This window comes from Phasianus colchicus, chromosome 32, assembly GCF_987193195.1.
Source record: "Phasianus colchicus chromosome 32, bPhaCol1.hap1.1, whole genome shotgun sequence".
Lineage (NCBI taxonomy): Eukaryota > Metazoa > Chordata > Aves > Galliformes > Phasianidae > Phasianus > Phasianus colchicus.
This window is the reverse complement of record NC_143467.1, coordinates 579,250-602,632: the sequence shown is the minus strand read 5'-3', so window position 1 is coordinate 602,632 and position 23,383 is coordinate 579,250. Positions and strand designations below refer to the sequence as shown.

The following is a 23,383-nucleotide window of genomic DNA, read 5'->3' as shown; positions in this document are numbered from 1 at the left end:
CGGCCACAAACTCTGAGAACTACAAACACAGGGAAATTCTGCATGCACGCAGATCAAATGGCATTACAGATCAACACCGCTTTACCTCCTCTGCACCAACAGGCTCTGCAGTGCCCCAAACGTCTGTCAGTGGCAGTCTGTGAGGAACGGCCCTGCAGAACATGCAGAGTCACGCAGGCTCTCCTCCTCCTGCTCCTCCAGACCCGCATTCCTTCCTCTGGCACACGGAGCTCAGCTGCTGCTGCTGCAGGCAGTGCTTCCCATGTCTGCCCAGCCTAAAGCCAGCAGACAACGTCAGCGGATGCCTGGTGCTCACATACAAGCACATGTGCTGGTGGAAAACCACCGCAAAGCACAGACCGAGTCGCTGGTACCTTGCAGTGAGGAAAGGCTGAGATGCACAACGTCCTCACCTGCTTGCTTGGTGCAAGTGGAGGTTCAGCAGCAGCTCCACTCGTGATTAAGGCCTCCAGAAACCTTCTTCTTTCTTCTTGATCAGGAGACTAAATAGCGAAACCTTCTCCAAAGTCTTTATTAAACAATACCTCTACCTGAAGCCCAAGGAGAAAACACGTTTCATATTTAAGACCACAGAACATATTCTATTCCAATACAACTTCAATTGTAATTTAAATTTCATGACTAGCATTTCACCCACCCTGCTACGGAAGGGGGAAAGGGAGGGAGCAAAGGAAGGGAGCAAAGGTAGGGAGAGTCTTTTAGCCCCACATCTGCTTATAGCCCACCCTATAGCCCCGTATCACCCTATGACCCCCACAGTCCCTTATAGATCCAGATTTCCCATACACACTCTATAGCCCCATTTCTCCCTATATCCACCAATAGCTTCCCACAGCCACCCTATATCTGCCCACAGCCCCCCTCACAACACAACCCTTATAGCACAACATCCCTCTCTGTAGCCCCCCAACCCCCTATCGTCCCAGAACCTCCCACAGCCCACCACAACTCCTCATAACTCTATAACCCCCTATAACACCCCCCGATTGCCCCATATCTGCCTATATCCCTCCACAACCCCCTATAGCTCCCCAATAGAACTGTATAGCTCCCTACAGCCCCCATACCCCCCCCAGAGCCCAATAGCCCCACAGCCTCCGATTGCCCCCCTACAGCCCTAAAACCTTCCCTACAGCCCCCCCAGCCCCACATCGGCCCTATACCTCCACAACCCCCCACAATCCCCTGTATTACCCCCACAGCCCCCTCTTCTTCCATATCCTCTTATTCCCCTTCTATAGTCCCCCATAGCTTTCTATAGCCCCATATCCCCCCAGAGCCCCCGACAGCCCCCATCATCCCCTCTATTCCCCTCACAACTACCTGTTTCCTCATAGCCCCCACTATCCCCCCAGAGCCCACTGTTACCCCGTATCCTCCAATATCCACCCCTACAGACCCCCCACAGCCCCCCATATCCCCACATCACCCTATACCCCCCCTGTAGCCCCACAGCCCCCCATTTCCCCCCATATCCCCCACCTCCCCCAACCTCCCACATCCCCCCGTATCTCCCCCCCGCCCCCCGGACCCACAGCCCACCTCAGCCCAGGGGGCACCGGGAGCAGCGCTGGAGGGCTCGGGGGGGGCACGGCCCGGACGCGGGCAGCAGCGCTGCGGCGGTGGGGGCCCCGAGTCCTTCAGCCGTCCCAAATCCCCGCATCCCGCGGCGGACGGGAGGGGAGCGGAGGGGAGCGGAGGGCGGGGCGGCTCGGGCCGCGCACGGTTCCTCTCCCCGGCCCCGGCCCGGAGCCGTTCTCCCGCACACCTCCGGCGCCGCTGTCCTCAGCACCGCTCCCGTCGTGCCGCAGTTCCGGCTCGGTGCTGCCCGGAAAGCTCCGGCGCGCAGCGGCTGCAGCGGCGGTGCCGCGCGGGGCTGCCCAGGCTGCGGGACCGGCGTCGTCTGAGGGGAGAGCCGGCTGCCAACGGCCGCTCCCGCGCGCTGCGCCTCGGCCAATCGGAGCCGGCGTCGCTGCCGCTGACCAATGAGAGGCGCGAAAGGGCCGGAACTGCCGCTCACCGATCGGAGACCGGAGGCGGGCCGGAGCCGCCGCTGACCAATGAGAGGACGAGGGGCCGGAAGTGCCCGTGACCAATGAGAGGCCGGGGGCGGGTCGGAGCGGCGTGGGGTGAAGAAGGGGATCGGGGTGCGCCCTGTTGCTCTAGGGATGGGATTTGGGATCGGGGTTAGGGATGTGGGATTGGGATGAGGGATTGGGAATGAGATTTGGAACTGGGGTTGGGATGTGGGATATAGGGTGTGGGGTTGGGACGTGGGGTTGGGGTGTCGGATGTGGGATTGGAATTGAGATTTGGGATTGGGATGTGGGGTGTGGGGATATGGATGTGGGATGGATACGGAATGGGATATCAGGAAATGGGGCATAGATGGGATGGGCTATGGATATGGGATGGACCTGGTATGGATATGGTGATTTGCGGAATCAAACTCTCTAACCCACGTAAGGTGATAAGAGCAGTACATCTTTATTTCAGCGCTGCGCCACACGCGGGGTGCAAGGGGGATCACTCCTCCTAGCTTGCACACCAGAGAATAAGATCCTAATACATTTATAAGCCAATCCATACAAATTCAGAAGTGTTACCCAAGACCCATTAACATATTCATTACTCTTCTGGGAATTCATTTACATACTGTCCCCCTCCCCAGTGCATGTGCAGTAGCTTCTATTGGATGAAGGCTCGTCATCTTCCTCCCCCTCTGGTGGTCGTTCCAGAATGAAGTCAGACGTCTTCCTCGCCATGTCCTTCTGACCTTTGTCCCAGTTTTGAGCTCTTCTCCTGCCCTGCATACCTCAGCAATTTCTAATTCTGCCTATCTTTCCTCCCCCCGTGCTTTCTTAGGGGCCCTTTCCTGCTGAGTGGAGAAGCTTTTGTTTCACTGGAAACCAGATACTCCATGGGCAGCAATGTGGAGATATGTTCTCCTTGCAGTTGTTCCCCTGTGGCTTCTTTCTGATCTGCGTGGAAACTCCCACTAGAATAGGCTGCTGCATGAGACAGAGGCCTGATACAACATCACTTGTGTGGGTGGAGTTTTACTATCTCCATGTTCATCTTTTATGTTTGTTTGTTTGTTTCATTTCAACTCTATCTGTGCATCAGTACAAGTCTGCCTTTGCTCAATCCTTTTCTTGTGGCCTTAGGCTGGCTGTGTAGGGGACTGGAGGTGGCCCAAGAGCAGAGGGCACTTGTGATTCTTGTGCAAGCAGCCTGACTAGCTTCCATTTGTTTCTTGCAGGCACGGATGAAGATGCCAGCATTGATGTCTTGACCACACTAAATGTTTCCCAACATCAGTGAGTTCTGATCACCTATAAGAACACCAGTGGCAGGGTAGGTGGTCTGCAGAGATGTGTGAACGTGGTCGTGTCACTTGGGTGAAAAGCGAAAAACGACGCCATCTCCATAAGAGAAAGGTCAGCAGAGACTTTGCCTGACCAAGGCTGTTTGGTTCTTGTTCAGTTCAGAGCAGTTGTTGATGCAAGGAGGGTTGGAGCCTGAAGGGAAGTGGTGAACAGCTCAGTTCCTTCTGTCCTCGAAGGCCGTACCTTCTGCCAACTCCTTTCTCCTCTCTTGGCCTTCTAGGATTTGACTGATGACTTGAAGTCGGAGCTGAGTGGGAGTTTTGAGAGGGTGATCACTGGAATGATGACTGCCACCACCACGTATGACGTGCACAAACTAAGGAGGGCTGTGAAGGTTTGGAAGTCTTCCTTTCGTGTTGCTTAAGTTCCGGCCAGGGGCTTACTGCTTTGTTATGTATGTCTTCTTATTTTACATTAACTCTTAAAGAAACCTGGTTGCACGTCACGAGCAGTTGTTGGTACCTCAAATCTTGCCTTGGCGATTCCCTTGGTAGCAGGAACAGCTGAAGGTTGCCTGATTGAAATTGTGGCTTCTCACACCAAGGAAGAGATTCGTTGCATTGATGAGAACTACAAGCTGTAAGTAGAGCAAAAGGCCAGGCCTTGTCCTGCTGTCTGACAGTCTGTGTGTTTGCAGGCAGACGTGAAGAGGAAGGAGTCTGGGGAGCTTTTAGGTGTGATGCACTGGCCAATCTGGGTGTTGCTGCTGGTCCAGAGAGAAGCTAGACTAGCATTTCACCAGCATCTGAGCTGGTGTAAATAAAATGGGGAGGAGCATTCTGTCTGTCAGCAGGACGTGTGGCTCTCTTGCCAGTTTCTTACTGTCTGCGCTTCTTAATTGGAGGCTGTAGCACTAATGATGACGGCTGGAGTGCTGCAGTGATGCTGAGAGCCCTGGGCCCAGTTCTGTACTTAGCAGGTTATGGCTGGCAAATGCTGTGGGCAGCAGCCAGGTGGTGGCCCTGCTCCTAGCAGATGCTGTGTGTGTGTTCTTGCTAGAATGTGGCTGCTCTTCTTTAAACGTCCCAGTAAAGTGGGTTGCTGCTTGTTTCAGAAGGAAGCCCGAAGCACACCTGAGCTGTGTTTCGCTGTGTTTGTAAGCTGGTATTCCCTTTGACAGACTCCATTATCCATCTCCAGCAGCTGTTCCTGAATGGGGAGTTCTCAGGAGTTGTTTCCAGTAGATGCTCTGGTGAACTGAGTCTTCTATCCTTGTGTCTTTGCAGGGAAACTGAGTTGAGGGAATGCGTGTGGATGATGCCTTTGCTCAGCAGGATGCTCAGGTGTGTAGTAACATGCTTACTTCCAACCTGTTTGTGTCTGCGTGATGCATAGTGAAGAGAAGACAACGTGTGAAATGGGAATAATGGTTCTAGTCTTGTTTCCAAGTCTCTAATGAGAGGTCTTTAGCCAGGCTGGTTACTTGGCAGGGGCAATGACTTTTGGTTGTGGGTTGCTGTGCCTGCTTGATGCTTGTTGGAAAATACCCATGATCTAGACAAGTACGGGCCAGCAGTGCTCTAGCTCCGAGGAATTAAAGATCTCCTGTACACCCAGTCTTCTCCACGAGCCTTACTTTGCCATCCATGATGTCTGTAAGTGCCTGTACGAAGCGGGGGAGAAGAAGTGGGGAACAGATGAGGTGCAGTTAGGTCCATCCTCTGTACACGGAACAGGGATCACCTACTGAGAGGTAGGACCCCTCTGCCGTGTCCTGGGTTTTTCTTTCCTTCCTCGTTTGTGCGTGGTGCTTTTGTAGGAGCTCCGTAGGTGTTCAGTAGATGGGAACTCCTCTGAGGCAGCAGGTGTCCTGGAGAGAGCCCCATTGCACCCATTCCATTCGGGCTGTTTTATTCCCTCCTGAGACTGAAAGGGACTTCAGAAACCTAAGTACACCTGGCTGCAGCTCCAGCATGGAAAGCAGAGATCACCAAGTGATCTCCACGTCCTTGCAAAGCTCCAGCTTGTCATAATTTTCCAGGACGGTATCTCTGATAAAGCAGATTTTATTTACAATGGCAATGTTGGGCCTCCTGCAAGCAGGAGCGCGCAGAAAACAGTGTTCCACCTTTTATCCCCTACTGCCCAACGCTGATCTCTTTCTGCCCTGGTTCCTCATTGGCTGAGTACTGCAGGTTCACACTGTTTCGTGATGCTTCACTAATCACACATATGCCAAGTGAACACAAATCTTTGCCATCCAAACACAAATACCTTAATTGGTTAATTGCCTTCTAACCATTGCTTTCTGAACAAACATCTGGTCAGGTCAAGAGGCAGATGTGTCACATCTCAGAAACGATTTCAGTGGCCTTAAAGGGTCCCTGTGTGATGGTTATCTTCTTACTGACTCGCTGTCAAACACAGCCAGTGGATCTCTGTACGTGCAGTTTGGAGCTCCTAGCTAAAACAGACTGCGTAAATGCAGATTACGGATATTCTTATCTCAGCACTCTTCTGAGATGGAGCATTCCAATTACAAGACTTTCAGTCTACTGTTTTATTTGACCAGCAGGAAGACTTCACGACAGTTAGCTTCCTTGATTCCTGTGCAATTTTATTTTAGGATTGGAGCTCGACCTAATTTAAACCATTTTTTGCAACGTCTGTAAGGAAAGTTGCATTTTTGCTTATATCTAGCCGCTTTGATCCACGGTGAGTGGAAGTCATAAAACAGAGTATAAAGGGAGTTTCTAAACTGCCTGTTGTTGAGTGCCTTAAAGGCAACAGGAGAGCCCAGAATGTGACCTGTGAGAGTAGATGTGCCTCTGCTTCTTACTGAGTTTTGTATTGCACTTTTCTGGGTGTGCATTTCTTCTGACTCAGAAATACGAGTTACAATGAAGGTGAGGTACTTCCCAGTACATTAGAGATCTTCAACAAAAATGCATTTGGAAAACAAATTATAAGCCTAAACACTGCAGAAGGACACTGACTAGGAGTCTATTTAAGAGCAATAGATTCTATCTTTGCACACAGCTGGAAAATGCTCTTTCTGCATTTCATTGATCACCATGTCAGCACCTCTAGGGATCAGCCCATCGGTTCACTGGAATAGCAGTACACTGCCAAAGTGCTGCTGTAATCCTGGAAACCACGGAATGCTCATGGATTTTGTCAGCTAATTTACAGCCTGGTTTCAACACTGCTGAATAGGCATTTGTTCTCCAGCAAAACATCTCAGAATCTGCAGAACGTTGCTAGTAACAGCAGTGGAACAGGGAGGAATGGTGAGAACAGATTCCTGCTTAGAATGCTTTCCAATTTAATACTTAATGCATCTTATTGTCACTTTCATAGGATTATCATGAACTCTAGATATGCACTTGAAAAAGCTAAATGAGACAGCAGAACTGAATCACAAGCACAGGAAACAGATTCTGCGTTCATCTTCTTGCATGTCTGTCCTGCTGGCATGTTTGTTGTACTTTCTACCATTTCAGAACCACAGGAGCTCCAACAGCCTGAAAAACAAGAGTCCAAACCCTTGTCTTTGGAAGGCCCACCCAGTTACCCAACCCCCAAGCAAAGAAAAAGAAGAACCAAGGCCTCGCTCACCACACACACTCAAGTCAGTCAGCCCTGAACTAAAAGCTACCTTTTTCATGCACCTCCACATGTGTGTGGGAGAAAAGCACTCTGGGCATTCAGCAGATTGCTTCCTTCCTTTTGATCACTCGGGCTGTCTGGTGAGAAGCTTGATAATCGTTTACACCAAGAATTGGAGGAAATTCACAGTCCATGCACACAGTCCTCTTCTGTTGCTGTGTCATCCACAAACTGCAGTAAGGTTCCACCCTGGGATGGAGGCACCCAAGTCTCAGGCTCACGAGTTGACCAGTTCTCACAGATCACTGGGCTGTTCTCACAGCCCTGGCTAACACTGTCCAGGTTAACTGGCTCTTTTCTCCCCGTATTGGGGTTCTCCTCTTCCAAGGCAAATGGTTTTAGGTTTGGTCAAAGCAGGCAAAAATAAAATAATAAAAAGGCATCCTTCAAATCCAGAAGGGAAACTCCACCTCCTCATTCATAAGTTGGTTAATGAAGTGTATGGATTTGCTACCGCTGGGTGCATACATTCAGCAGTCCTATCACTTGCCCTCAAGTCTTGTACCAAACTACAGCTCTTGCCATCCAGTTTTTCATCGGCAGGATTGGGGTGCTGTGTTTGGACTCACATTCAGTTAGCAATCCAAACTCCAAAAGTTATTTATGATTTCTATCCTTCTACAGTCTCGTATCCTCAGAGGGCACTGCTTTACGCTGACTGGGCTGGCTCCTGCTTTTAACTTCACTTCCTCTGGGGCTGCATTTTGGCTCTGCCAGGCATCCCTGATAGCCACACTCCTAAGTAATTTAGCATTTAAGATCTTGGTAACTTCTGGGGGTACAACCTTGTTTTTCCCAGTTTGTGTTAAAGCCAGAGGAGGAGGAGATGGTGGGGAGGGAATGGGGCGCAATGGGCGATGGGGAGATGGAAGGGTTGGAGTGGGGCATGTAGGGGTTGGAGGCCCACCTAGGATGGGGGGGAGGAGAGTGGGATGGAGAAGAGGGGTGAAAGGATGGACGGAGAAGAGGATGGATGGAGAACGTGGAAGGAGGGGTGGACAGAAGTGAAAGGATGGATAAGGGGAGGGATGGAGAGCAAGGAAGGAGGGAGGGACACGCACCAGGCCACGTGCTTGGCTCACGTGCTTGGACAGAGAAGGACCACGGCATCCCTGCTGCAAAGGGCACTTTTCCTCTCTCCTGCTTTGGTTCTCACCTGGCTCTGCAGGGTTTTTTCCACTCCATACCCTCTCATCCAAAGCATCATACAGAACCAACCTGGAAAACCTGCTTGCAAAACAAGTCTTGGCACCAACAAGATGAACTGCCAAGCTCAGCTCTCACTACAGAACCAGTTATTTGTGACTACAGCTACAACTATCAGCCCCCATCAAACTGGCAAAACTCCTTCTTCCATCCCAGGATCACTCATCAGTCAGGGGCCTCAGGTAACTGCTACACAGTAAGCTTCCATATTTGCCTGCCCTGAATTTGTTGCAATCCACTGTTTTTAATTGTTATTATTCAGCTCATTTCTTTCTTCACTTAACGCTTTTTTCATTTTTTTTTTTTTTTTTTTTTTTTTTAACAACCCTTCCCACCCAATACCCATCCAAGCCCCAGGTTACCTTTCCTGCTCTTCACTGACTTCTTGACTCTCTTGGCTTTTGCTGCTACTCTCGCCTTGCTTTCCTTTGCAGTGCCATGCATTGCTCTCTATTTGTTGCCACCCATTCTTTTCTTAGGTGGTATTCTTTACTTTTTACTTGACTTTTTTCTTCTTTTCGCTTTACCTTTTGTCTCTTTGCTTTATTCAGTTTTGCTTTTTGTCTTTTTTCATATAGTATTCTTCTTTTTTTTTTTCCTCCTTTTTCTCTTTTTGTCTTTTTCTTTATTTCTTTTCTGTTTTAATTTTTTTTCTCATTTATTTCCTTTCTTTTTTTTTTTTTAAATCATAGGTTTTCCTTTATTCCCGTCTCCGACCTTTTCCTCTTCTCCCATCCCCTCCCCTCTTTTCTCCCTTACCCTCACCTCCCTTGCTCCTCCCCTTCCCCCTGCCTTAGCCTACCATCACCTTCTCTGCCTTTCACTTACCTTCTCCTCACTTCCTCCTCCTTGATGCTCTTGGCCTTTGCTGCTACCTTGATGCCCAATCTCAACACTTGCCTGCTCTGCTCGCTGCTCTGCCAAACGGATTAAAGTTTACAATAGCAGTTTGAGAGCTGAGAGACTGTGAGAAAATAAATAGAAGCATTCATCTTCTATACGTCAAATAAGTACAAAAGTGATGAAGCTAAATGTAACACACATTATATTAATTGACTGATATTAATAAAGAGACATTCACTTCTGAAATACTCAACTACATTTCCATTAGTTGGTACTAGAGATCACGTCTGGACCACAGCTGCCCTAGGGATCTGAAAGGCACCTAAGATTTGTGCACTGTAGTTCTGAACTCCACTCAAGAGTCCAGCGAAGCTGAGATGATGGACAGCCGGGCTTAAAATGCTGCAGTATCGTACTGATACAAGAATTTCCTGCCTCTGTTTAATCAGGAGCAGGATTATTTCACAGTAGCATTTCAATTAGTTTACTTCTAGAGCTTTCTGACAGACGTGGGTTTTAGAGAGGGATTTGAAGGAGAGTACAGTACCTGGCAAACAGACACGGTACCTAACGACCATGGAATCTAACATGCAGGAGTTTGCCATCAGACACAAGTTCCTGAATCACGCAGCAAAATCCAGAAGCAGTGCGAAGCTCTTCATTCACACTTAAGGTATGTAACTTCTGAAAAGTTGTTACGTGCCCTTAACACCTGGGCACAGAATTGTACTTCTGTGCCTACTCGCCATGAAATGCCTCCACTGCTGCTTCTGGTCAGCTTAAGGCCTCTTTGGTTAGAGACTGAATCCAACGTGCTGGCTCTGTTTTACTTATGCAGAGCAGGTTCTGAAGGGCAACCAGAAACGTGAACAGAGGTTATGTTGGAAGCAAAAAAGCAGCAACAGAGCTTCCAGCGCACAGGCAAACCAAATGCACGCTTGGATTCCCTTTTTGCACAAATAGAAGCTAAGAAAATAAACTGAAATTATTCCCAGTATTTATTTCCTTCTCAATGAAAATTTGAGCTAGGTAACTTGACAGATTCCTTTACCTGTGTCTTCCATAGGTGTTTTTCTTTTCTTTCTTCTTTCTTTTTTTATTTCTCTGTTGTATTTTTCTTCCTTCCCTTCCTCTCCCTGCAGACTCCCCAGGATATTTCAGCAATCCAGAAAGAAAAGGGCTTCAGGTGCTTATCTTTGAAAGCTCGAGGATGAGTGAATTTGAAATTGTACAACTGGTTTCTAAAGAGCTGACCACATAGAGACACAAAGCTTTAAACACGGCTGTGAAAACCAACTCTGCCAACAAACATATGGGTTTTTGAGTACTCAATAAAAATAAGTGAATCACAGAATGGTTGAGGTTGGAGACACCTCTGGATCCATGTGCTCAGCAGACTCAGGGCAGGGTTCCTGGGACCACGTCCAGACTGCTTTTGGAGATCCCCACGGATCCACCCCACAACCTCTCCAGGCAACCTTTGCCACTGCTCTGACATCTGCACAGCACAGAAGTGCTTCCTGCTGGTCAGACAGAACCTGTGTTCCAGGTTGTGCCTACTGCCTCTTGTCCTGGCACTGGGCACCACCCAAATGAGCCTGTCTCTGACCTCTCTGCACGCTCTCTTCAGGCCTCTATAGACATTCCACACGGAGACATCCCAGCTCTCTCAGCCTTGCCTCCTACAAGGGGCGCTCCAGGGCTTTCATCACCTTGGTAGCCCTGTTTTGGAGTCTTTCTTTTTTGTTCGTGTCTGTTATATGGGGGAGTCAGAATTGGACCCAGTGCTTCAGGTGCAGACTCACCAACACTGAGCACAGGGGAAGAATCACCTCCCAGCACTCACAGGCAATATTCTGCCTAATGCAGCCAGGAAGCCATCAGCCTTCTTAGCGGCAAGGACACAGTGCTAGCTCACGTTCCACTTGGTGTCCACCAGGAGCCCCAGGCTCTTTCCTGCAGAGCTGCTCTCCAGCCGAGTGCCACCAGCATACACTGGTGCCTGGGCTGGTTTCGCCCCAGATGCAGGACTCTGCACTTCTCAAGGAACTCCATGAGACTCTCTATAATGAAGTTACCCCTGGAGGGATCCTGTTTTAGCAGGGGGGTTGGACTAGGCAGTCTCCAGAGGTTCTTTCCAGCCCCTACAGTTCTACGATTCCGTGATCCTGTGTCAGCCACCTCACAGCCTGCTGAGTGCACTCTGGATGGCTGCATGGCCCTCTGGTCAGTCAGTCACTGCCCCCACTTTTGGGACAGCTGGCACGTCCTGAGGGTTCACTGCCCCACTATCCAGATCCTGAGGGAAGATATTAGAACAGGACCCACTACTGACCTCTCAGGAACTCCTGTCATTCGTGGCCTCCAACAAGACTTGCACCACTGAAATCCGCTTAAATAACCTTTTATTTTTAAACATTCCCCGCTTATACTTTCTTAGAGGTAAATGACTTTGTTTACTTCAAAGTCAGACTCCCTCATTTGTTCACAGCAGCTCCAAGCAAGAGGGATCATGACAGTGCAGGTCCAGCAGTACACAGTCCTTTCTACTTGGCTCCTAGTGTGAATTCACTCTCCAACAACAGCCAGCAAGCTAAACACAACAACAAACTATTCCACCCAGAGGTTCCCAGACTCTTCAGGCTATTACCAACTCCAACAGCATAAAATTAAGAACAATAATAAAACATACCCTCTTCATTTATGGCATCTTTAGGCAGAATCAGCAATGCATTTATTTACTCACATAGTCATTAAACAGCACGGAGCTGCCTGCTACACTTTCAGCCCCAGTTTGCTTTAACTATTTTAGCCTACACAACACAGGCAGTCATCAGCACAACGATCTTCAGGTAAGAGTAGAAGAGGGAAAGAGACAAAAGTCCCACGAAAGAACAAACAGAAAGCCTAGGCAGACAGACAGTGCTACAGCACTGCAGCTCACAACACGTCCTTACCCACAGAGGCTCTCCCTTCCCCCCCTTCCTCAATACGATTCAATCAAATCCCAGGCTCCTCCCCTAAAATGAGCTACAATTAATCCATGTCACAGAAAACAGTTGCCAATACAAGGCTTGTGCTGTCAGCTCATGGCCACCAACAGTCCCTCCAACACAGCATTTCCACTGCCAAACCTAACTGATTTCTCAACTGCAGTGCCCTTTCAGAAGGTATTACCCCCAAAAGGAAAAGAACTCAATCCAGAACACAAAGACAACACTGCTTAACCCATTCTGAAGACCAGGCACACACAACACAACAAAGAACACACCTCCATGCAGAGAGCCCTTACAGGGGGCAGCCAGCCCTGAAATGAGGTTAGGGAGGGGTGGCACCAGGCTCCACCCCTTTGCCAGACAGGTGAATTGCTTCCACCTGTCCTCCCCAGCAGAACAAGGGCTCATGAAGATGAAAGAGCAGTTGGCTGGGGAGGGGGACCTACATTGGCAGCTTGGGCTGGGCTGATGTGATCTTTTCTTCTTAGTCCTCTGCCTGAGGAGTTTGAGTGATCCACAAGGCAGATGTGGCAGCCCTGGCTGGTCTGCCTTGGGGCTGCGTGGAGCGGCTGCACTCAGCCCTTGAGGGAGATCCGGAATCTTTGGTAAAGCTGGCTGACTGGCTGGGGAACCCTTCCGAGGCCTGAAGCCTCCTGGCCGGCCAGTTGGGCCAGGCCGAAAGCCGGCTGGCCGGTCAGAAAGGCACTGACAGGCCAAAAGCTGGCAGACCAGCTGGCCTGGGAGGCCTGGCCAGGCCAATAGCCAACCGACCAGGGGGACCCTGCCAGGAAAAGAGCCGGCTGGTCGGCCTGAGACCCTGCCAGGCCAATAGCTCGCTGGCCCGCCAAAATGGGGAACCCTGCCAGGCCAAAACCTGGCAAGCTGACTGACTCGGGTTGCCCTGCCAGGCCATAAGACTCCCGGCCAGCCGGGGGGCCCTGCCAAGCCGAAAGCCGGCTGGCCTGTCAGATCCTGCTTGCAAAAAGCTGGCAGGTCGGCCAGGGGGGCTCAGCCAGGCCAAAAGATGTCAGGCCGACTGACCCAGGTAGTCCTGCCACGCTATCCCGGCCGGCTGGGGGAACGTACTAGGCCAAAAGCTGGCCAGCCAGGGTCCCAGCCAGGCCAAAAGCAGGCCAGCGGCTTGAGAGGGCCGTGCCGGGCCAAAGGCTGGCCAGCCAGCCCAGCGGATGCTGCCAGGCCCAAAGCCGGCCAACCGGCTGGCCGGGGGGGCCCTGTGAGGTTTAAAACGGGCTGGCCCTTGAGGCCCTGCCAGGCCAAAAGCTGGCCGGCCAGGTCAAAAGCTGGACCAAGGCGTGGGTAGGATGTGTCCTCCCTGTGGTCAGGGGCTTTGGTCTTCAGAGGCTGACACTTGGCAGACCCCGTTTCTTCTCTTATGGGTGGCAGCAATCCAGAGCGGGTGATGCAAGTCTCCTCAGGCAGGCTGGTTTCCCCACGAAGTGGTGATGCTGCCATCTGCTTCAGTGCGTCCAGCACTGGCCTGATCTTCCTTGCCCTCTGCCTGAGAAGTTTCGCTGAGTGGCATGCCAGAAGTGGGAGCCTGGATGGTCTGCCTTGAGGCTCCGTAGACAGGCAGGACTCAGCCCTTGAGGAAGATCTTCTTGACTCATTTATGAAAGGTGTTGTTGGCCTCAAGGTGATGTGATGGTGTGAGGCCTTGGCTTTCTGCAATTTGGGCACAGCACCCTCACAGTGGGATTTTTCTGCTCCCTGGTCTTCACCAGGGAAGCTCACACGTTTTGCAGCCAGCCTGGGAGCCCCGGCCAGGCCAATAGCTGGCCAACCGTGGGGACACTTCCAGGAAAAGAGACAGCTGGCCAGCCAGACACCCTGCCCGGCCCATACCTGGCTAGCCAGCCAAAATGGGGTAAGCCCCGCCTGGCCAAAAGCCGTCCTGCCAACTGACCCAGGTAGCATTGCCAGGCCAGAAGACTTCCAGCTGACCAGGGGGCCCTGCCAGGCCAATAGGCAGCTGGCCGGCCGGCCTGTGGGGCCCTACTTGCAAAATGCTTGCTGGCTGGCCGGGGGGCCCAGCCAGGCCAAAAGATGTCAGGCCAACTGACCCGGGTAGTCCTGCCACGCTATTGTGGCCAGTGAGGGGAAAGTACTAGGCCATAAACCAGCCAGGGTCCCAGCCAGGCCAAAAGCCGGCCCGAAGCTCGGGAGGGCTGTGCCGGGCCAAAGGCTGGCCAGCCAGCGCAGCGGATGCTGCCAGGCCCAAAGCCGGCCAACCGGCTGGCCAGGGGGGCCCAGTGAGGTTTAAAACGGGCTGGCCCTTGGGGCCCTGCCGGGCCAAAAGCTGGCCGGCCAGGTCAAAAGCTGGACCACGGCGTGGGTAGGATGTGTCCTTCCTGTGGTCTGGGGGCTTTGGTCTTCAGAGGCTGACACTTGGCAGACCCCGTTTCTTCTCTTATCAGTGGCAGCAATCCAGAGCGGTTGATGCAAGTCTCCTCAGGCAGGCTGGTTTCCCCACGAAGTGGTGATGCTGCCATCTGCTTCAGTGTGTCCAGCACTGGCCTGATCTTCCTTACCCTTTGCCTGAGAAGTTTCACTGAGTCCCAAGCCAGTGGGAGCCTGGATGGTCTGCCTTGAGGCTCCATAGACTCAGCCCTTGAGGAAGATCTTCTTGACTCACTTCTGAAAGGTGTTGTTGGCCTGAAGGTGATGTGATGGGGTGAGGCCTTGGCTGTCTGCAGTTTTCGCACCGCACGCTCACGATGGGCTTTTCCTGCTTCCTGCACTTCATCAAGGAAGCGCACGTGTTTGGTTCCCGGTGCTCGGCGCAGGTCTTGTTGGCTTGATGTGCCTGCTTCCCCCTGCAGGTCAGAACGCTGAGGGGAGGCAGCCATTTCTCTGCCTCTCTTTATCCCTTCCCTACAAGTCGCCCAGCTGCAGTGTTTTGCTCCTAAGCTATGCCAGCACCTCCCCAAAAGCCCTTGTCTTCCCACCAGGGATCTAAAGGAGCAGCGAGCTGGAAGGAAAAAGTCTCCTCTCTGGCCTCACACTTAGCTACACCTTTCAGCTGCTGCAAAACCGTGGGCTTTGCTATGCTCTGCGTGTCACCGGAAGAGAGCACCGCATTGGAAAATGAGGAACTCGGGGTCCCAGGGCTCCAAGGAACGTAGCCACCCCATCTGTCAGAGCCAATAGGTCTTGGAAGAGTCCCTCTGCTTCTCTTCAAGGAGATGGCACTGTCTCGCTGCTATTATCAGAGCGAGAGGAGCTGCTAATCTATGTATACCTGACAGTGAGATTGATACACAAAGGGTAGATGTTAGCCTGTCCAGTTTATTGCAAATGCTGGTCATCTGGGGAGATGGGGAAGGGAAGACGGGCGATAGAAAAGATGGTTCAGATGTTGATCTCCAGATGTTGATCTTCAGTGGTGGGTCTTGAAGGGTTGCTGTTTGGTTGACGACTGCACAAACTTATTTCTAAGTCCAAAAGTGGTTGAGTCGGCCTTCCTTGGAGTGGCAGCTTCTGGCCTTAGGATCTCAGCAGAAACTCCTTTGTTCCCACCTCCCGGGCCTTGCCAGCAGATCAGATGGAGCAGGGAGGTGCCCACCTGCATCCTGTTTTTCATGAGATACGATGGTGTCCTTCCCCACTTCTCCCATACCAAGCTGGAGTTTCTGGTCACAGGCCAGATATTCTGCCAGTAAACACTCCTGAGCCCTCTTCTGAAGGCAAACAACTCCCAAGAAATGCTTTGAAATGTAATATTGTCCACAGATTTATGTTGGTTGCTGCCACACAGACACTTCTCATCTCCTGTAGAAGTCAGCGTCTTACTGCAAGAAGTGCCTTTAGAAGGAAAACAGAGAACAGGCGCCTGCTGCCAAGCTCCCTGGAAATGCTGGTTCTCTCTCCCCCACTCTCCAGCCATTCAGCTGGCCATCTCTAAGAGGGCGCGGGTGTTCCGGGGCGGTCTGCTGCCTGAAAAGCATCCAGCCAAACTAACGTGGAACCCAAGGCCAAGCAGCAGACCTGCACTGAGTAAAGGCAGCCAAACCCACCCCGTGGTCTTTATGGAGCTCGAAGGCCAGCCTGCCCTCGGTGCCCAGAGGGAGCAAGCGAGCGCTGCAGCCACCGAGCTCCAGCTCAGCCAAATGCCTGAAGTTTAGGGTGAAGGAGTTCAGGCCAGCACAGGGAGAACCTCCGAAGATTGCAGACTCAGCATCTGACAGTGAGGCCAGCCTGCCCGAGGGGCCGCCGGCAACACCTCTGGTGTGGTGCTGCTGGCACACCGGGGCTCCGGGTCTGGGCATTGCCAGCCACCAAGGCACAGAGCTGGGCTCCTGCTGCGGCAGGGCGGGCAGCAGGCTGCTGTGCCAGCATCATAATGGGCAGCAGGCAGCACGGGCCACGCTGTCACCGTGTCACCACGGCGACGTTTGTGACACGGCCGCCTGGGAGGGGTATGAAGGCGGAGCACGGAGGTGGGTCCTGCATCCTGAAGGAGCATCTGGCAGAGAGCAGACGCATCTGAAGGATGAGCTCCGGCATGGCTGTTGCCAACAGGGAGCATCGTGCTGGTGTGAAGCAGACCGAGATGAAATTCTGGGAGGATGGCCCCGCCACACAGCGGGGCTACAGAATGCCAGAGGTCACCGCCAAAGGTACGCGGGCCCACAGCCAGCACGGGGACCGTCTCAGGGCTGCCTCCGTGTGGGGCTGGGGACAGGGACGACATTTTCCATCTGCCACCTCCCTCCTGCCCTGAGCCAGCAGGAGAAGCGGCAGAAGCAGAGCGTGACCTGCTTTTCCTTTGCCCTGCAGAGCAAGTTGCTGTCTGGGATGCGGTGGCCGTCTATGTCCAAGAGCAGCTCCTGCTGCGCAAGGTGGGTCGGCGCCTTCTTCCCACTTGTCTGCTTGCAGGGGTGGGGAGTCCCCTCGCCTTGGGCCACAGAACGCAATGACTCTTCCCCTCCACGGAAAGCAGGCTATTCACCCCCAAAATGCCTCTCGGGTACCAGTGGGCCTCCCGCATGCGTGGTATGACTGCACCAAGTGTGCTGGGGCTGATCACAAGCTCTGCAAGCTTCTGGATTCCACGAGGCTGCTTCTGCCCTGACTGCTGTGCCGCGTTTTTGGAGGGCGAAGGGAGGGGGAGGAGCGGGCAGCTCCTTCCCAAAGCTCTCCCACCGCCCTGCCTGAGCTTCCGAACAGTGGGAGAGGGCACAGCAGGACCCAAAGCACCGTCCGTGGACGGGGCAACCTTCAGCTCTTCCTCCAGCCTTCACACTTCAGCCCTTCCCTTCTCTTCCACGTGCAGGGAGTCCGAATTCCCACCCTCGGTTCCTTCAGCATTGCCTCCGAGCGGATCGAGGCTGAGGGTGGAACCATGACTCTTCAGTGGCCTGCGTTTCACCTGGCCAGGAACCTTGCGGGCATCCGTAACCTCGCGGATAACAAGGATTACCTGCCAGGTACGAGGAGGCTTAAACCCCTTCTTGCTGCACAGACAGGACGAATGGAGCCATCCATTGCAAAAGCAAACCTCACCCTCCCTGCATGGAGTCCGTGCAAATATGGGGCTGTCCTGGGTGGTGACTGCTAGAAGCAGCACTTGGGAAGCAGCCGTGGAAGAGCCGCCGCATGACAAACTCTGCCGTGTGATTTTCCAGGCCATAAGGAGGTGGAGGCCCTCAAATACTCTCAGGTGGCCGCGGCCGCATCTGTGAGCCGGCAGACTGTGAAGGCCTGCATATTCGGCACCACGTCCCTCGTCTCCCACTGCCTGAAGAAGGGGGAGAACATCGCCTTTGTCCTGAAGGACATCGGAGTGCTCCTCATCGAGGGAACGAGAGTCCATGTCAAGTTCTACTATGACTTCCTGGAGAGGATCAGCGGGAAGGAGAACCTAGAGAAAGTTGTTTTCAAGGTGAGCTGTAGGTTTCTCCGTGGCCTGGGCAGTCCCACGAGCCCAGAGCTGCCTGCACATGGCTCACCAGGCGCTGGCCGGCTGCTTGGGCCATGCGAGAGCTGTGCTGCCGTCAGCTCCTCGTGTCCCCAGTGCCTCAGCCATGACGAGGACGTCCCGCATCCTCCCTGCTCCTCCCCTGCAGGTCCCCTGGCTGCTGAACATGCTGGTGTCCCGGATGGCAGCTGTAGCCTCGCTGACCTCCTCAGGCCGAGTCATCGTCTTTCCCAGGTGAGGATGTTTGTGGCTGCAGCCCCTGCTTCCCCACTTGCCTACGGCATCCTTCCACCCCCCCTTGTTCCTTCTCTCTCATGCCGTTTTATACCACTTCTTACTTTCGGGTAGAGCTTGAGTCTCCCAAGTCAAATATACCTTTGTCCAGCAGAGTGTACTTGAAAACATGTAAGGTGGAAAGCCTTGGCTCAGGGTGGGCCAGGAAAACAGGGTAGCTTATCTGCTCCAATAGTGTCATCAAGTCCCCATCCTTGCAGGGCGGTCATGGAATGTGGCCACGGGAATCCACCCTGCTCCACACTCCATGCTTTCTTAGAGGCAGCGTGCCAGGCTCCCCTGGTGCTCGCTAACACCTCAGGTCACAGGTCACGGTGCTTAGGGAACTCAGGGAAGGCTGACCTTCTCTCGAGAGGTAGATCTGGGGGAAGAGATGAAGGGATGTAGGTGACATTTTCATCCCATCGTGGCCGGGTGACTCCGTTTCCCAGGACAGTCCTTGGTACTGGGGCTCAGTCGATCCTGGGGAAGGATGGCCTTCAGGCGATGTGAGAATCTGCCTGTGAGCAGGGTGATCCCAGCCAGCAGAAAGGGCCGCCGGAGCCCTGGCTCACACCGCCTTCTCCTTTTGTACAGGTTTAAACGGGAGTTTGCGCCCAAACCACCGCCCGGGAAACCCTGCAAGGCCTCAAAAGTCCCTTTGCTACGTCTTGGCCGGGGGAAGGAAGGTAAAGCAGCTGCCAGTCCCTCTCCATACCACACGCAACCAACACGTGATGGCAAAATCCCCATCCCACCATCACCCAAAGGCTCTGACTTGTGAAACCATTCGCACCAGCTCAGCACTGCCTCTCCTCCCGACCACACGTCGTCCTCATCAAATCTGAGATGCTGGCTGCCACGTTCCTACAAGTGCTCCCATCCCAGGGGATGGCAAGAGCAGGGGGGGTCCTCGGCCCTGTCCTTTCCCCCAGGAAATGAGCCCCCAAAAGACACTGTCACCGCACAGGCGCCACCCAGCTCCTCTTTCCCAAAGCAAAGCCCTTAATGCAGTCCCAAAACGGAGCTGCAGCCTGGGGAGGAGGAGCTGGGCACAAGGCACAGAGGGCACAGAGGGAGACTGCATCTGCAAGGGGGGCAGAGCAGCCCTCTTGGGTGCTTTGGGAGACTGAGCACCCCTGCGTGTCACCGGGCCAGCAGGTCCACAGTCAGTCTCCTCTGACGAGATCTGTCCTTTTCAATTGCAGGGAAATTTCCTGAACTGCATCCCCTCCCCAGCTGGATCCACGTCACCTCTGTAGTGGAGTCTGAGGAGGGAACAAGCAAGGACAAGAGGAAGGCAAGGTGAGACTGCAGGCTCAGGGTACAGATCTGCACGCTGTGTTTCCCCACCCCGACAAGAGCCCATTCCCCAACGCCAGGCAGGCACTGTTCAGGGCACATGAATGCAGCAGTGGAGGGGTGGGATGGGGCTGCTGGGAGTCCCCAGCTCACAGGGCTGGCCCCTCTCCAGCCCTCAGGAAAGCACCAGTGCAACCCAAGAGCTATGTGTATTGAAGGCTGCGTTGCATCCAGGGGTCCTGCCTCGGGGTTGCAGGATACGGCCCCAAAGCCATCCCCCACTCAGGCAGACCTCTCCCACTCTGTCCTTTCAGTCAGCTGCCAGCGATCCCGGGGGCATCTTCTGCCCAAGAGGAGCCCCAGGAAGAGAAGGGAATGTGCTCCACCGTAAGAAGAGGATCAAAGATGCACAAGAGGACTGGATCTCTGCAGACTCTGCCACCAATCAAAGTGGAGCTCCCCAGGCGGGGGATGTCCTGTCCAGTCCTGCCCACGCTGAGCAGGGCGTGGGGTGCCCAGGAGGAGCAGAGCCCCACCTGAGACTGACAGACAGGTTTGCAATTCCTTCTTCTACAGGAGATGAGAAGTGTCCGTGTGGCAGCAACCAACATCCATTTGTGGACAATTTTACCTTTCAAAGCATTTCTTGGGAGCTGTTTGCCTTCAGAAGAGGGCTCAGGAGTGTTTATTGGCAGAATATCTGGCCTGTGACCAGAAACTCCAGCTTGGTATGGGAGAAGTGGGGAAGGACACCATCGTATCTCATGAAAAACAGGATGCAGGTGGGCACCTCCCTGCTCCATCTGATCTGCTGGCAAGGCCCGGGAGGTGGGAACAAAGGAGTTTCTGCTGAGATCCTAAGGCCAGAAGCTGCCACTCTAAGGAAGGCTGACTCAACCACTTTTGGACTTAGAAATAAGTTTGTGCAGTCGTCAACCAAACAGCAACCCTTCAAGACCCACCACTGAAGATCAACATCTGGAGATCAACATCTGAACAATCTTTTCTATCGCCCGTCTTCCCTTCCCCATCTCCCCAGATGACCAGCATTTGCAATAAACTGGACGGGCTAACATCTACCCTTTGTGTATCAATCTCGCCGTCAGGTATACATAGATTAGCAGCTCCTCTCGCTCTGATAATAGCAGCGAGACAGTGCCATCTCCTTGAAGAGAAGCAGAGGGACGATGGGGACTCTTCCAAGACCCCTTGGCTCTGACAGATGGGGTGGCTACGTTCCTTGGAGCCCTGGGACCCCGAGTTCCTCATTTTCCAATGCGGTGCTCTCTTCCGGTGACACGCAGAGCATAGCAAAGCCCACGGTTTTGCAGCAGCTGAAAGGTGTAGCTAAGTGTGAGGCCAGAGAGGAGACTTTTTCCTTCCAGCTCGCTGCTCCTTTAGATCCCTGGTGGGAAGACAAGGGCTTTTGGGGAGGTGCTGGCATAGCTTAGGAGCAAAACACTGCAGCTGGGCGACTTGTAGGGAAGGGATAAAGAGAGGCAGAGAAATGGCTGCCTCCCCTCAGCGTTCTGACCTGCAGGGGGAAGCAGGCACATCAAGCCAACAAGACCTGCGCCGAGCACCGGGAACCAAACATGTGCGCTTCCTTGATGAAGTGCAGGAAGCAGGAAAAGCCCATCGTGAGCGTGCGGTGCGAAAACTGCAGACAGCCAAGGCCTCACCCCATCACATCACCTTCAGGCCAACAACACCTTTCAGAAGTGAGTCAAGAAGATCTTCCTCAAGGGCTGAGTCTATGGAGCCTCAAGGCAGACCATCCCGGCTCCCACTTCTGGCATGTGACTCAGCGAAACTTCTCAGGCAGAGGGCAAGAAAGATCAGGCCAGTGCTGGACGCACTGAAGCAGATGGCAGCATCACCACTTCGTGGGGAAACCAGCCTGCCTGAGGAGTCTTGCATCAACCGCTCTGGATTGCTGCCACCGATAAGAGAAGAAACGGGGTCTGCCAAGTGTCAGCCTCTGAAGACCAAAGCCCCACTCCGCAGGAAGGGCACACACACCCTACCCACGCTGATGCGGGCATGGGGTGCCCAGGACAGACAGAGCAACAATGGAGGCTGCAACACAGATGCATCAATCCCATCTGCATCATATCTACTCCTAAACCAGGCTGCCCAGGGCCCCATCCAACCTGGCCTTGAACACCTCCAGGGACGGGGCATCCACAACTGACATCTCTGGGCATCCGCTTCCAGCATCTCTCCACTCTCTCTGGAAAGAACAAGCCAATCTGACATCCTCAACTCAAAACCGCTTCCTCTTGGCCTGACAGTAGCTACACTATCACAGAGTTGACTCCCCTCCTGTTTGTAGGCTCCCTTTACGTAACGGAAGGCTGCAATGAGGTCACCCCGCTGCCTTCCCTTCCCCAGGCCAAACAAGGAGATCTAGGGTGAAATGTAGAGGGGCAAAACTGTCAATAAAGCCTTACCATGGCCTATCCCTTAAAAATCTCCAGAACGCCTGTGACAGTGTCATTGCGTCTTTTGACGCCAGCTCTTGTGCTGGTGGAGGGAGAAGGAATTGTGAGAGGGCATCAGAGCGTCTCACGGTGCTTTACTTGATGCCAAAGGAAATCCAGCGTCTCTTTTGTCCTATCTGGGCCACAAGCTTATCGGCTTTTGACCCGGCAGGGCCCCCCAGGCCGGCTGGGAGTCTTCTGGCCCCCCGACTGGCCTGCCAGCTTTTAACCTGGCAGGGCCATCTGGGCCAGCCAGCTGGCCTTTGGTCTGGTCGGGCCCTTCCGACCACCTAGCCAGTTTATAACAAGGATTCCGGATCTTCCCCAGGGCCGAGTCCACCCTGTACACGGAATCCCAGGGCAGACCATGCAGGCTGAATCTTCCGGCTTCCGAATCACTGAAGCTTTTCAGGCAGAGGGCTAAGGGGATTCGGCCTGGCAGGGCCCCACAGGCCAGCCTGGTGGGTTCTGGCCTGGCAGGGCATCCTGGTCAGCTGGAAGTCTTCTGGCCTGGCAATGCTACCTGGGTCAGTTGGCAGGACGGCTTTTGGCCAGGTGGGTCTTACCCCATTTTGGCTGGCCAACCAGCTATTGGCCTGGTAGGGCACACCCGGGCTGCCAGGATGCTTCTGGCCAGGCAGGATTACCCAGGCCAGCCGATCAACTGTCTTTTAACCCTGCTGGCCCCCCCCGCCCGGCCAGCAGGCGTTTAACCTGGCAGGTACCCCCAGGTTGGCTGGCATGCTCAGGGCCTAGCAGGGCTACCTGGGTCAGTTGGCTTGCCAGCTTTTGGCCTGGCACGGCTTCCTCGGCCAGCTGGCCAGCCAGCTATTGGCCTGGCAGGGTGTCTGGCTGGCCAGCCGTCTTTTTTCCCGTTATTGTCCCCACGGTTGGCCAGCTATTGGCCTGGCCGGGGCTCCCAGGGCTGCAAAACGTGTGAGCTTCCCTGGTGAAGACCAGGGAGCAGAAAAATCCCACTGTGAGGGTGCTGTGCCCAAATTGCAGAAAGCCAAGGCCTCACACCCTCGGGTCACCTTGAGGCAGACAACAGCTTTCATAAATGAGTCAAGAAGATCTTCCTCAAGGGCTGAGTCCTGCCTGTCTACGGAGCCTCAAGGCAGACCATCCAGGCTCCCACTTCTGGCATGCAACTCAGCGAAACTTCTCAGGCAAAGGGTAAGGAAGATCAGGCCAGTGCTGGATGCACTGAAGCAGATGGCAGCATCACCACTTCGTGGGGAAACCAGCCTGCCTGAGGAGACTTGCATCACCCGCTCTGGATTGCTGCCACCCATAAGAGAAGAAACGGGGTCTGCCAAGTGT

At 53.5% G+C, this 23,383-nt stretch overlaps 1 protein-coding gene across 1 annotated transcript; it reads left to right on the top strand.

The window, feature by feature from the left end:
- Positions 1-16,407: 16,407 nt before the first annotated feature.
- LOC149913964 (coiled-coil domain-containing protein 81-like) lies at positions 16,408-20,117 on the top strand. The gene is made up of 8 exons (XM_090128041.1): positions 16,408-16,701; positions 16,862-16,923; positions 17,358-17,511; positions 17,710-17,966; positions 18,151-18,236; positions 18,873-18,964; positions 19,484-19,580; positions 19,892-20,117. Exons 1-8 carry the CDS (start codon positions 16,575-16,577, stop codon positions 20,115-20,117), a joined length of 1,101 nt encoding a protein of 366 aa, XP_089984167.1. The 5' UTR covers positions 16,408-16,574.
- The last annotated feature ends 3,266 nt before the right edge of the window (positions 20,118-23,383 follow it).

Excerpts from the sequence above, each read along its gene's own strand:
- LOC149913964 (XM_090128041.1), top strand. The coding sequence starts at position 16,575 with ATGAGCTCCGGCATGGCTGTTGCCAACAGGGAGCATCGTGCTGGTGTG. Across the intron at positions 16,702-16,861 it reads GCCAGAGGTCACCGCCAAAG|AGCAAGTTGCTGTCTGGGAT; the intron begins GTACGCGGGCCC and ends TTTGCCCTGCAG. Across the intron at positions 16,924-17,357 it reads AGCAGCTCCTGCTGCGCAAG|GGAGTCCGAATTCCCACCCT; the intron begins GTGGGTCGGCGC and ends TTCCACGTGCAG.